Source organism: Puma concolor, chromosome A2, assembly GCF_028749965.1.
Source record: "Puma concolor isolate L17-30 chromosome A2, mPumCon1.1.hap2, whole genome shotgun sequence".
Taxonomy (NCBI): Eukaryota; Metazoa; Chordata; class Mammalia; order Carnivora; family Felidae; genus Puma; species Puma concolor.
Window position 1 is genome coordinate 120,717,774 of NC_141668.1, and position 13,903 is coordinate 120,731,676.

At 49.5% G+C, this 13,903-nt stretch overlaps 1 protein-coding gene across 1 annotated transcript in view; it reads left to right on the top strand.

The window, feature by feature from the left end:
- The first annotated feature begins 848 nt into the window (after positions 1 to 848).
- SSUH2 (ssu-2 homolog) overlaps positions 849 to 13,903 on the top strand; it is a 30,388-nt gene continuing 17,333 nt past the window's right edge. The window contains exons 1-3 of the mRNA XM_025921198.2: positions 849 to 1,011; positions 12,032 to 12,130; positions 12,511 to 12,592. Of these exons, the coding sequence (XP_025776983.2) occupies positions 849 to 1,011; positions 12,032 to 12,130; positions 12,511 to 12,592 (344 nt within the window). The remainder of the gene's footprint in view (positions 1,012 to 12,031; positions 12,131 to 12,510; positions 12,593 to 13,903) is intronic.

Below are 13,903 nucleotides of genomic sequence, written 5' to 3' on the forward strand. Positions count from 1 at the left end.
CCATCCAAGACAGGCCGCTGACAAGTTGGTGACAATGCATCCCTTGGTGAATGCAGTAGTCAGTCTTCACTGAGGAGAATCATGGTACAACCCCACAGCCGTTGCTGGCCTGGGCAAGCGGGGTATGGGGTGCTTGCTTTGCCCTACGGAGCAAGGCTTCCCTGGCCAGAGGTGTGGGGGGTCATTGCCAAGGATGTGGGGCAGGTGGCTCCAGCTTACAGCTGTCTGCTTCCACCTCCAGGAGACCCAGTCTAGGTGTTCATTGTTTAGACTCATCCAGAAGAGAGGAGTGATCCTCTAAGCATTGGGTTGAAGCGGTTTCAAACTCCAGTGCAAAAGGCTCTGGAAGAGACTTTGAAAAACCCACAGATACTTCACAGGGGGCTAGGCTGGTGTGGTGAGAGCTTTGGCCATGCAGCCTGGGTTGGAAGCTGGCTCTGTCTGCTACGTACTGCATGGCTCCACCTCATGATCCGAGCCTCACTGCTTCCCCAGTGAGAGGAGGAGGTCAGAGCTGGAGACTTCAGAGACCCCACCTGTATCTTCTCTCCCCCTAGGGGAGGTAACCTCTGTGTGCTCTTACATTTCTCTGTATCCCTTCCCCTGTCACCCCACGACACTTAGAAGCCTGCCTCCAACACATGAGTAAGCTAGCAGAGTGGTCAAGAGCTCCGACTTGAGAGTCACACAGATGAGGGTTTGAATCCCAGCTCAGAAAAATGGGCACCAGTGGCTAGAGGCACTGCATAAGAGCCTGGCAAGTAGAAGTTCTTGTGAGTAGGAGCTGCAAGGACCCCTGCAGATTGGGTCCAGAGCAGCAGCTCTGAGGGACACTGTGCTTCCCCGAGATGTTTCCCTCTGTTGTATTCAAATCAGGTAACAATGGGCCCGGCATTCTGGGAGGGCCCGAGGGTGGTCCCTCAGATCCCAGCGGCCTGAGCCCACTGGGAGGGCAGACACCTCCTTGGCTGGACATCTGCACCATGGACAGGGATCTGAGTGAGGACGACAGTAAGTACAGCCGGGAGACCTGGGGCGCCAACTTCTGTGGCCAGCGCTGACCAAAACTTTCCCTCTGGCCTCCGTGCTGTGTCGGGTTCTGGGTCTGTGTTGCTGAGGGCATCCTTCCTTCCTTCCTTTTGCTTGTAAAGCTTATTTGCCTGTTGGCTGTTCTTCCATTATGTGCCTCTCTCTGGACAGTGGGGGAGGATGGTAACAACCAGGAGAACTCTTCTCCCTGATCGCGGTCCAAGTCTCATGTTCTTCAATCTTCCTTTCTCTGGCTGACAGGCCCCCCACCCCCGCCCCCAGCTACATGTAAGCCAGAATACCTCACTTGGGCTCCGTTCTGAGATGAAGTTAATTTTAAAGAAATGTCATGGATTGTCTTTACTTGTGATCTTCCTCTAGCAAAGAGCTGCTTATTCATTACTGCTGGAGGAACACAGTCCTCGTGACCCCAAGGCTGTCATTCCTGGGACAGAAACACAATGCAATCTAAGGACTATTTAAATAGATGAAGAAGGAAATGGCATTTTAGGAAGAAATGTGGTGTGTTTTAAAAATAAGAGGTTTTTGCTCCTGATCTGGAAGGAACAGTGTGGTAGAGTATCAGATTGGGGGTTGGGAAGGTAGGGTTCAGGTCCTGACTCTGCCGTGTGATCTCAGGCAAGTCATTTAGCCTCAGTTTCCCCATCTATAAAAGGAGATGGGTCAGGAGTTCTTAATTTGAGGAACATGAAGGTGAGGGCAAAATGTTGTATGAATGTACTTCTCTGGGGGTGGAAAAGTATTCTCACAATTCATTTGAATCCTCGAGAGGCCTGTGACACTAGTAAGTACGTTTTCACAGTTCCTGAACTTGCTGACTTTGAATGTCCTGCACAGGTCCAACACTGCTGTCTTTAATGTAGGCATCTCAAAGCTTTAAGTTTCAGAGCTGAGGCGAGATATGAAATAAACCCATGTGAAATCTTAGAATTTAAATTTTTGTTGGAATCCCTTTTCACATTGAAGTTGGAGACTGTACAGAGATGTTTTAGCATGTATTTGAGCAGGATCTGATCTCTGATATATTGGAAATCTTGTATCCATAGTCTTATAAGCTTCTACTAATATTAAAATGCAATTTTTCCTCTTTAAAACACTGCTCATTAGCAGTCTTGCAATTTATAATCAGAGTTTCTCTTAGTAGCAGTGGGCTTGGTCAGATCTGGATTCACATCCAAGCTCTGCCTCCTGATTGCTGGCTGATTTTGCTCAAGTCACTTAACCTCTCTGAGCTACATTTCCCACAATAAAAATGGAGATCATGTCATCTTGAAGAATTGTAGAAGATTAATTGGATGAAAAGTGCCTACAACATTGCTCAGAATAGAGTAGGTATGGAATAAATGTTGACTCTAGAAAAATTATCAGATTATGTGTCCCAGGGCGTTAAAATTAAACTTGCTATTAATGAAAAATATTATCATCTGTAGTATTTCTGTTCTGGCATCATGACTTTTGGCAAGCCAGGTGAGAGTAGGGTAAACTCTTCAGTTCCCTTAAAATTCTAAACACTCTGATTCTGTCGTAGGGTCCAAACCTCCATGCTGGTTTCCAATATAATTGAAACTTTAGGTCTACTGCAAGGTATGGGATTATCCAGAAAAGTTTTTATTTTTTAATTTTGAAATGTTTATTTATTTTTGAGAGAGAGAGAGCGAGAGAGAGAGAGCAAGTGCTCAAGTAGGGTAGGGGCAGAGAGAGAGGGAGACACAATCAGAAGCAGGCTCCAGGCTCTGAGCCATCAGCACAGAGCCAGATGCGGGGCTTAAACTCATGAACTGTGAGATCATCACCTGAGCCAAAGTCAGATGCTTAATCAGCTGAGCCACGCAGGTGCCCCCAGAAAAGTTTTTAGAAGCAACACTGATGAAATCTGAAACTAGGTCAATATTTGCCCAGGTTTCAGAAAGGGAGACTGCTATGGGACTTATGTAATTTAAATGTCCCTTCTTAGGTAAGAGACGGCTGCCCATTTATCCCAATTGAGTTACCCTCCCCAGTCATGAAAATGTTGTCCCCTCAGTTTTTGAGTCTGTAATGTGGGCAGCCTCAGAGAGAGAATATCTTCTAACAGTGACACACTTTGGGACCAAAGTGGGCATGGATAGAGACGTTCTGGGATGTGGCACCCATGTGGCAGTCACCATGAAGACCTCTTAGCACTGCCACCGTCGGTTGCTGAGACACCTCTGACAGCATTCTTGGCTGGAGGCAGCACCTCCTACCACTGGTTGGGACACCTCCAGTGATGGGCTGGTCCCCCTTCCATAGCTGAGGCCATCATGAATTCTTTCGTACATTGAGTTGACATCTCTTTCCTTGTAACTTTTACTCTTTGGTCTGGATTCTACCCCCCAAGGCTACTTAGAACATGTCTCTTCCCTGTTTAAAATAAGAAGTCTTCAGAGTCTTTTCTTTTCTAGCCTGACCAGGTGCTGTTTTTCCAATGGTCCCAGATGTAATTGTGGTTTCAATCTCTCTTCTCTTAGAGGGAGACATCCCAGCCCAGGGATGAAGAAGAAAAATCCCTTCCCTTATTCTAAAAACCGTATCTCTTATAATAGAACTTATTTTATTACATACCGAGCTCCCTCCCAGATTTGGTGTGCAAGAGCCTCTTCAAGTAAGATAAGGTCCCCATAATTTGAGGAGGGGACTGCTGTGATTCTGTACAATAGGACCTAGGTGGCACCTCCTTTCTTCTGGGCACTGATAGCTGGGGAGTGCTCGGAGCAGTGATCTGAGGCCATCAGTGGCCCACTTCCCTTGGTACCCAGGCCAGCTCTGCTCCCCAAAGGCTTATTCCTTAGTGTTCCCCCCACCCCAGCTCTGAGTTGGAGACTAGAGACTGCGTTAAGCTCTCAGGATATCTTGGTGGGAAAGATGCTGGACTCCTGGCAGGGGCCCAGCTTCTAGGAGCTTTGGTGACTGACTGTGGGGCCTTAGCGTATGTCACCCATCCCTTAGGATGGAGGCACGGCCACCAGGATGCAGGTGCTCCCTGCCAAGTTGGCCCTGTCCTCACAGGGCCCATCTGGTCTTTCTTGTAGGCTGTCCTGTTTCTGGAAGGGGCTTGTGGTTCCCGCAACTCTTAATGGAAAGATAGGGTGTCCCCTTTGGGGAACAAGGAATAAAAATCTTTAATGAAATCATACTGCAGCTGAGAAAGGGTCCCAAGGACCCTCCCAAATCATTGGCAGAGCCTTCTCTTATCCATCTTCCCAAGTGCTCCTGTCAGCAACCAGATTCCCTGAACCCTCTTGTAGGGAAAGAAGACCAGGGCCATAAAAAATAAAGTGACTTCCCCCCCAGACCACACAGTAGGCTAGCTATTTGTTGCTGTGCTCATGGCTGGGGGAATAAAGATGATTCATTGATTTGCCTTCCAAGTGTTTAAAGCCTCGTGGAGGAGGCAGACCCCAGATGGACGTTCTGCAAATAACTCTTGGAAAACCTTTTGGCAGAAACAATGGTAGAGAGTGGAACAGAGTACTGAGGGGCATGGGGAGGGGGAACCACACCCGGGCAGGCTTTGCAGGAGGTCAGGTCTGGGCTGAGCCCAGCCAAAGGGGGTGAGGGGTGTGTGTGTCATGGGCAGGAACAGCCAGAACAAGAGCTGGGAGAAATGGCACGCTGCCTGTGCCAGGGGGGAATGCACACATCAGTGTCCCCAGGGGATGAGGCCGCACTTACAATCCCACCCCCACGTGGCCCTATCTTGGCATGATGACACTTCGACAAAGCAAGAGTTCCACATCCCAACTAATTGAAAATTTGTTGTAACATTTGCCGGGGTCTCTCCTGACGCACCAGAGGGCCCTGCAGAACACCAAGGAAAACTTCTCCCGGCCTTCTCCCTGGTTCTCTCGATGCTGGCCTCGCTCCCATGGTGGGCTCTGTGTTTGATCTCCCAAATGTGTTCTCAGTGGCTCCCACCTCAAAGCTGCCACACCCCTGACTCCTCTCTGGAGCCCCAAGCAGGCTCTTCTTTTCGCTTCCCCTTTCTGCTCTGTTCTTTATCCCCACCCTCTCCCCTTCCGCAGCAACTGTTTTCCTTCCTCTCACCCTGCTCTGGGCTGTGTGGGGAGGCTTTTCTCCTCAGGACTGAGGAGACTAGAATCTTTTCTTCCTGTCCTGTGGGTACTCTAGGGCCATTTAACACAGGACCTTCTCTGCTAAAGGCAGGAGCTTAGACATTAGCTGTGGGCAGTAGTGAGCCCCTGCGGTGTTTAAGAGATGGCATGGCCCAGTCAGGCCCTCCAGTCTTGCTACAAAGACTTTTATTTTTTATTTTTTTTATTAAATATTTTTTTAAGTTATTTATTTGAGAGAGAGACAAAGTTGTGTGTGTGTGTGTGTGTGTGTGTGTGTATGTGAGAGAGAGAGAGAGAGACAGAGAGACAGAGAGACAGAGAGACCCAAGCAGGTTCCACGCTGTCAGCACAGAGCCCTATTCGGGGCCCAAACCCACGAACCGTGAGATCATGACCTGAGCTGAAACCAAGAGTCGGATGCTTAACCGACTGAGCCACCCGGGCACCCCCACTATGAAGACTTTTAAATAATAGAGCCAAGTATTTGTTCTTCTTGGCAAAGCAGGATTTTTTTTTTCTTTCCTTTCTCTTGTGATCACCTGACTCTCCTGTTTTTATTATTTTCAATTGTGATAAAATACACATCACATGAAAGTTGCCATCCTAAGCATCTTTAATTGTGCTGTCCAGCGACATTAAATACAGTCCCATTCTTGTGGGAATATGATCACCACCATGCATCTCTCAAGTCCTTTCATCTCTAACCCCTTTAAACAACAGTCCCCCACATACCTCTCCTTTTTGCTGCCAGCCAACCCCATTCCATTTCATGTCTGTGTGGATTTGACCACCCGAGTCTCTCCTGTCCCATCTTAAGTGTACAGATCACAATGCAATTTTGTGCATCGACTGTATACAGGAAGGGGGGCGTTCCCTGTCTTAAAGGGTCTCCCGCCCCTGTTGGAGGCGGCAAGGGCCGAAACAAACTAAAGCAAGTTTGCAGTGGGGAGGCGTGTGAGTGGAGACATGGCATGATTTCAGTGCTTTTAAGATGATTAGTACTGGAATCTAAGGCAGAAGATGTGGACTCCTTTTTTCCTCTGGAATAAAGGGAATGGCATTTTACAAAGTGGAAGTTAAAGAGGTTGTCCACTAATTATACCTTACTCCACAAGAAAAATTCCTTTTGACACAAAAGAAAAATAACTGGCGGCTGGTGAGCACTACCTTAGAGATGCTTTGCAAAGCTTTCTCAGCAACCACTTGATGACATTTGCACAGAGCAATAGGGTGTTCAGCTAGGTGGAAAGGACATTGGCTTAGCATTAGGATCTAAGTTTTTGTTTTTAATTTTTTTAACATTTATTTATTTTTCAGAGATAGAGTGTGAGTGGGGGAGGGGCAGAGAGAAGGAGACACAGAATCAGAAGCAGGCTCCAGGCCCTGAGCTGTCAGCCACAGAGCCTGACACGGGGCTCAAACTCACAAACTGTGAGATCATGACCTGAGCTGAAGTCAGACACTTAACTGATTGAGCCACCCAGGTACCCCAATGGTTGTTTATTTTTGAGAGAGAGAAAGAGAATGAGCGGGGAAGGGTCAGAGAGAGAGGGAGACCCAGGATCCGAAGCAGGCTCCAGGCCCTGAGCTGTCAGCACAGAGCCTGACGCGGGGCTCGAACTCAAAAACTGTGAGATCATGACCTGAGCTGAGGTCGGAGGCTTAATTGAGCCACCCAGGCACCCCAGGATCTGAGTTTTAAGTACTCTTTATTTCTGGCTCTGCTATGAGTGTGTGAGCTTGTTGCCCCATAATCACATCTCTGAGTCTCACCTCGGTCTTCTATGAAGCAGGGAAAACAGTGGTTGTCATGAAATGCAAAAGAGATCATGCCCGCACCATCCCTTTGTGAGCCACGGGACACAGTGCATGTATTAGGGTGGGGTGGCCGCGCTGGAACTCGACCCTGACCCCATGGAAACAGTGACACGGCTGGGGACCCCCTTCAAAGTGCCCCACACTGGGCGTCACACAATGACCTGTGACGTCCACGTTCCTGTTGTGCCCATTGAGATCTGCACAGGAAATGACACATCTGCCTGTAGGTCAGCCGGAGTCCTTTATTTTTGTACATAACATAATGGTGAGATTAATTTAGCTCTGACGAATTACTACTGCCCTGAGAGGTCAGGGTGGCTCCTGGTTGATGGATGGAGCTGTGAGTTTCCCACCTCTCATTCTTCCCCTCTTCCTGCCTCTTTGTTTGGTTTCCAGCTGGACATAGCAGCCATATGGCATTTTTCTGTCTTCTAGCACTGGAGAGTATGGATGCCCCAGCAGACCCCAGACTTCCGGGTGGGCGGGGGGCCTTCCCCGGGGAGAGAGCTATGAAGGTCTTGCCTTTCTTTCTGTGCTCGACATTTTCACCTCTTGTCCCCTGGCTTAAAGGAGCACAAAGAACGAGGAAGACTCGCCCTCCTCAGGTCCAAGGCATTGACGAAGCATTTATTAAATGCCAGGCTCCGGGCCATGAGCTGTGTGCATGCTGTCTCATTAGATGGGCACTAATATCGTCTGCCCTGGTTCACAGCCGGGGTTGGGGGGGGGGGGGTTGATTTCTGCAAGGATGGGTGGCTGGCACAGAGTCACGTAGTGCATGACTCAGACATATCAGAGCCCAGGTGTCCAACCACCAATTCTGACTCCAGACACTCTTGGCTACAGTCCAACCCTGACATTCACCCTTAATTCTGATAACTGGGCTCACAGGAGCTGCAATGACATGCGTGGGCCCTGACGCCAGACAGGTTCAAATTCCAGCCTCCTTCTTTCTGACCCCCTCCAACGTACCCACACAGGTGAGTGTCAAGGGCAGCTCAAGGGCCAAGTCTGACCCGCTGCCTGTTTTTGTAAAGTTTTGTTGGAAAAAGCCATGCTTACTCAATTGTGCATTATCTATGGCTGCTTTCGCCCGAGTTGAGTAATTGAAACAGGCCGTATGGCCCACAAAATCTATAGTATTTACTCCTCGGCTATTTGCAGAAAATATTCGCAGATCCCTGGTGGCGAAAATAGCTTAAAATGCTAATAAAGTTAGTAGGCGCAAATACTGAGAACCAAGGTATGAATAATAGTTCCTGATGAATTATCATGTTGGGGATTTCAGGACACGTTGGCATACACCATTGTGCAGGCCTGGGATGGTGTCTCCTTGCGTCACACCCAAAACTGTCCAAGGTCTCTCACTGGTTCCTGCGCAGAATCATTTGCTTACAAAGTTTAGCTTTCTTGCTCAGAAAGACACTCTCCGTATCTGGAAACACTCTCCTCTCTCAGCTTCCTTTGTAAATTTCCTGCAAGGAGAAACCTTACAGATGCATATGCATTTCTTATTGTCAGAGGGCTGAGACGTACTCTGAGGGGAGTGGTAGAATGAGATGCTTCATTTGTCTTAATGACACCCCTCCTCCCTCCATTGTTCTCAGCCCACTTCCAAATAGCCTCCCCTGCTCCAATTTACAAGATCTGTTTCTTCTTCTGGACTCTGTTTTTATTAAACTTGAAAGGACAGGACATATTATTTTTATTTTTGTAGAGGGAAAGAGCTATTAGGCTTTCAAGAGCTGGAAAAAAAAAAAAAAAAAAAAGGAGGGATCTAGGGGGTAAAACAGATCAGCTGTTGACCTGAGTGTGTTCAGTGACTTCATGCAGAGCGAATTTCTTTCCACAGACACTTATCAACTTACCCTTTTAAAGTCAACTTCCCGTAATCAAATTGGCCATTGGAAAGACAGAGCTGAGTGGTTCTTGTCCCCCAGCATGAGAGCTTCAGGGAATAGGTTTGAGGGGTGGCCAGGTGTGCTGGAGCTGGAGCAAGGAGCGTTTATCCTGCTCTGATTTCACTGCTGTGTATCCTACGAATACTGGAGTAACCTCTCTGAGCCTCAGACTCCTCATGTGAAATGGAGTTAGAAGTCCTGCCTTCTGTATCTCCAGGTGAGAGAGTGGGTGTAGCAACAGGTATGGGGAGGTGCTTTCTGAGTTGTCTAGCATTTCTTGGAGTCAGTGCTTATATTATGCTTTCTTCCGTGCAGTCTCAGGACTATGTGTGTGTCTGCCATAGCCTGGCAGATCAAGCTGAGGTGTTTGGTTTTTTGTTTTGTTTTTTTTTTTTTTAGTTTACTTAAATTTAAATTGGGGCACCTGCGTGGCTCAGGTGGTTAAGTGTCAGACTCTTGATCTCAGCTCAGGTCATATCTCACGGTTTCTAAGACTGAGCCCCGCATCGGGCTCTGTGCCGACAGTGTGGAGCTTGCTTGGGATTCTCTCTGCCTCTTAGCCCCCACCTCAAAATAAATAACTAAATATTAACAAAATAAATTTAAATTTAAATTTTGAGAATTGAAATGCCATTAACATACAGTGTTATATTAGTTTCAGGTGTATAAGGTGAGGTTTTAAAAGCAGATATATAGTGAGTGATTCTTCCACAGGGGTTGCCTCATGGGAAGTGGGTGGGAAGGACGTGGGCTTTGGAGAGCAACGAGCCTTGGTTTGAATCCAGCTGCATCACTCACTGGCTGTGTGATCTGAGGCGAGCCACAGCCTTTCTAAGTCCATTTCCTCATTGGGAGAATGGATAATATTCTGTGTTGGTTTCGGTCATTCAAGAAGCAGATACTAAGATGGCAGATGTGTCCGAGGTCCCTGGGAAACGTATGTGGAAGGAAAAGAGGAGAGGAGGGAGCAGGTGTGGGCAGGGACCGTCTGCAGGCTAACTGCAGGTTGGACCCCTGTGAGAGGAGAGAAGGAGGGAAGGAAGGAGCCTCAGACCATGGTGTGGCTCTCGGAAAGTTTTGCCAGGTTTGTGGGGAATCCCAGAGCAAAGATTGCCTGATGTGGGAAAAAAAGGCAGAAGGAAATGGCAGGTAAAATTGAATTTCCTGATAATCTGCAGCCCATTGATGAGTACTTGAGGCAGGCAGAATATGGCATTTCTCTAGGAACTCTCTACTGTCTTGGTGTTGATGCTTTGCTAGCGGGGAAAACAACCTTGGCCTGGAGGTAGTTAGACCTCCCACACCCTGTGAGTCTTCTTTGGCATGTGAAAATTCTTTTTGAAATTCCCCTTTGACTTTACCTTTCCCAACTCCCAAGTATGTGATCAGTCTCTCCTCACCATCCCGGGGCAGCTCTTCCTGCCCATGGGTCCTGTCCCCATGCTTTAATAAAATCACCTTTTTGCACCGAAGACATCCCAAGAATTCTTTCTTGGCTGTCGGCTCTGGACCCCACCATGACTCCACTGCCCATTACAGGAAGCTGCACAAAAAACAAGTCTACACCCCAGCGCCTTAAAACAACAACGATGTTATTATAGTTCATGATTTTGTGGGTCAGGAATTTGGGCAAACTCAGCTGGCTGATTCATCTCCTCCTTGTATCATCCATTAGGGTCAGTTTGGGCTGCTGTGACAAAACACCATAGACTTCCTGGCTTAAACAACATGTATTTCTCTAGTTCTGGAGGCTGGGAATTCTAAGACCAAGGCACCCTTAGACCCGGTGTCTGGTGAGAGTCCACTTCTGGCTTGTAAACAGCCACCTTCTCACTGCATGCTCACTGGGGAGAGAAAGAAAGATCCTTGGCCTCTGGGCTCTGTCTTTTCCTGGCAGGGCACTAATCCCACCACATGACCTCATCTCAACCTAATCACTTCCCAAGGGCCCTACCTTGTAATACCATTCAGGGTTTCAACATATGAATTTGGGGGGACATGCAATCCATGACAGGGTCACTCAGTGGTATTCAGCAGGAAGCTGGTCTGGCCTGGCGGGTCTGTGATGGCTTTGCTCGGATGCCTGGTGGCTCGGTAGGATGGTGGAGTGGCTGGCAGGCTGGGCTCCACTGGGCCCCTCTGCGTGTAGGCTTATAGTCTGCCTGTAGTCCATGTGGTCTCCCCAGGAGGGTAGCTGATATATACACAGAAGTTCAGGCCTCATGAGGGAGTGCTCCAAGAGGGATGCTCCAAGAGAGTGCTCCAAGAGAGCATGCTCCAAGAGGGGGTGCTCCAAGAGAGTGCTCCAATAGGGAGTGCTCCAAGAGGGAGTGCCCCAAGAGAGTGCTCTGAGAGGGGGTGCTCCAAGAGAGTGCTCCAAGAGGGAGTGCTCCAAGAGGGATTGCTCCAAGGGGGAGTGCTCTGAGAGGGAGTGCTCTGAGAGGGAGTGCTCCAAGAGAGAGTGCTCCAAGAGGGAGTGCTCCAAGAAGGAATGCCCCAAGAGAGTGCTCTGAGAGGGGGTGCTCCAAGAGAGTGCTCCAAGAGGGAGTGCTCCAAGAGGGAGTGCCCCAAGAGAGTGCTCTGAGAGGGGGTGCTCTGAGAGGGAGTGCTCCAAGAGAGAGTGCTCCAAGAGGGAGTACTCTGAGAGGGAGTGCTCCAAGAGGGAGTGCTCCGAGAGGGAGTGCTCCAAGAGACAAGAAGTAGAAGCTGTGGTCTCTTCATGTTTCCCCCATGTTCCCTTGCTTGAAGCAGCCTCAAGCCTGTGAAGGTTCAAGGGGAGGAGATAACAGATACACCACATGAAGACAGAAGCAACAAAGAAGTGTGGCCATCTCTAATTCAGTACCTGTCTCCTAGGGTCATGGAATATGATCATGTTTCTATATGATCATCTGTCATGGGGGACTGGCACAGAGTAGGTACCCAGCAAACAGGAGCTGCCATTCTGAATGTTTTTCTCATCATTATTATTATCGCTGCTACTATCACACCCCCACCCCATCCCCACCTGCCCTACAGATGTGTTGTGTGTCCCATGGTGCCAGAGTGAGATTGGCTTGTTAAACTGTCAGCTTTTTTGTAACACACCCACCCTGGCTTGTCAGCTTCCAGTGAAGTCACCACTGACTCCCCTCCTCCCATAAGCTCAGGACTGCCTTCCTTTCACAGGTGTGGTGGACCTCAGTTTTGAGGCCGAGAGTCCTTTGGCGCCGCCAGCTGAACTCCTGGAGAGACTGCCTAGCTATGACTGGCTTTTTCAAAGAGGTGGTAAGTCTGGCGGGTCTTGGTTCCTACAGCCTCTTCCTGGGGCTTATGCTGGTTGCAGAGACCTATCTGGAAAGGCCAGCGCTGGGATACCGCCCCTTTCCCCTGGGGGGCCCTGGGAAGCCTCTTATCACCATTGGGAGGGACAAGGAGCACATAGGGACATCAGCCCTGTGTCCACAAACATTCCATGACCATATCCACAGGTATTTAAGACTGGAATCATGCTGGTTTGAGAACCACTCTTCTTGCATTAGATACATTAGCATTTCCCTTTGTCTCATTCAACCTCCCTTTCAACCAGTCTATTCTTCCTTCACCCTGCAAATACCTGTGCCTTTGAGCTAGGCTGTGGAGCCCCTGACTCCTCCCCTCTCCTCCAGGACAGCAGATAAGGTTCCCACCTTTGGAGGCTCCAGGGAGACCCCTGGAGCAAAGGTGCTGGTCCTCGTTCCTGGAGCACAGGTGAGCTGTGGTGCCATCACACAGGATCATGTGCAGTGACCCTCACATCACCCCCACCCCCACTGTGCCAAGAGCCCTCCTCGTGGATTTTAGGGTCTACAGATCTCAACCCTGACAGTGCATCAGGATCCCAGACCTACTGGATCAGATCCTCCAGGGACAGAGGCCAGGAATGTGTACTTTACCAAGCAAGCTCTTCAGGCTGTTTGGCTACCAAGCTGCGGTCGAGAAGCACAGTGTTGACCAGGGGTTGGGAACTGCAGCTCCCTGGGCCAAATCCAGCTGCTGCTTGCTTTTGTAAATCAAGTCTTATTGGAGCAGAGCCATGCCATTTATTCACATACTGTCCGTGGCTGCTTTTGTTCTACAACAGCACAGGTGAGTGATTGAGGCAGACTGTATGGTCCATGAAGCCTAAACTATTTAGTCTCTAGTCCTTTGCAGAAGGAGTTTGCTGACTCCCTGGACCCAGGACTCTGGACAGAGCTCTGGCTTTCCAGCCAGCTTTGTGCAGAGAGAAGGTGGAACCCCCTGCTTTCTGGGTCTGGCCACTTGGCTGGGTGGCTGTATCCTGCCTTCAGGGAATCTCCTGGGTTCTCCTGGCTGCACTGCTGCCTAGAGTGCCTCCCCTTCCCCTCCCTGGTTGCCCACCTTCCACGCCCAGGGCAGACCCCACTTCCTCAATGGAGTGCTCTTGGCCATTCTGGGCCCCACACCTCCTGCATGTGCGCAGGCCCCTCTGTGCACCAGACCAGAGGCGCTGGAGACATCACTGTGCATGAGAGGGGCTTACTGTTTTGGAGTCAGGCTGCTGTGGAGAAGTAAATGAAGATATGAGGGAGGAAGAAGGAGGGGACTTCTGCTTCCTGGAGGTCTTGGTGGGAGAGGGCTTTGCTAGGAGGGGGCATGGCAGCTGGGCCTCAGGGAAGATCTTTCTAGGAGGAGAGGGAGGCATCCAGAGAGAAGGCCAAGGAAGGGGCCATCTGTTGTCTTCCTTCCCACCCACTGCCGCGCTGGCCCAGCAGGCTCATGGTGGGTCCCTGTGGGCACCACGGCCTGGTAGTTCTTGGCAGGGGCTTTCTCATGAACACTGCTCATAGCTCCTCTAGCTGAGGGGACAAGGTCCCCAAGGGCAGGAACATGGGAACGTGGTCTGGCCTAACTTTGCCTCCTCCTAGCTGTGTGACATCGTCTCCAGACCTCAGTTTTCCTCATCTGTAAAATGGCATGATTCGTCTTTAAGTACATCTTTAAGTGTGTGTGTGTGTGTGTGTGTGTGTGTGTGTGTGTGTGTGTGTGCGCGCGCGCGCG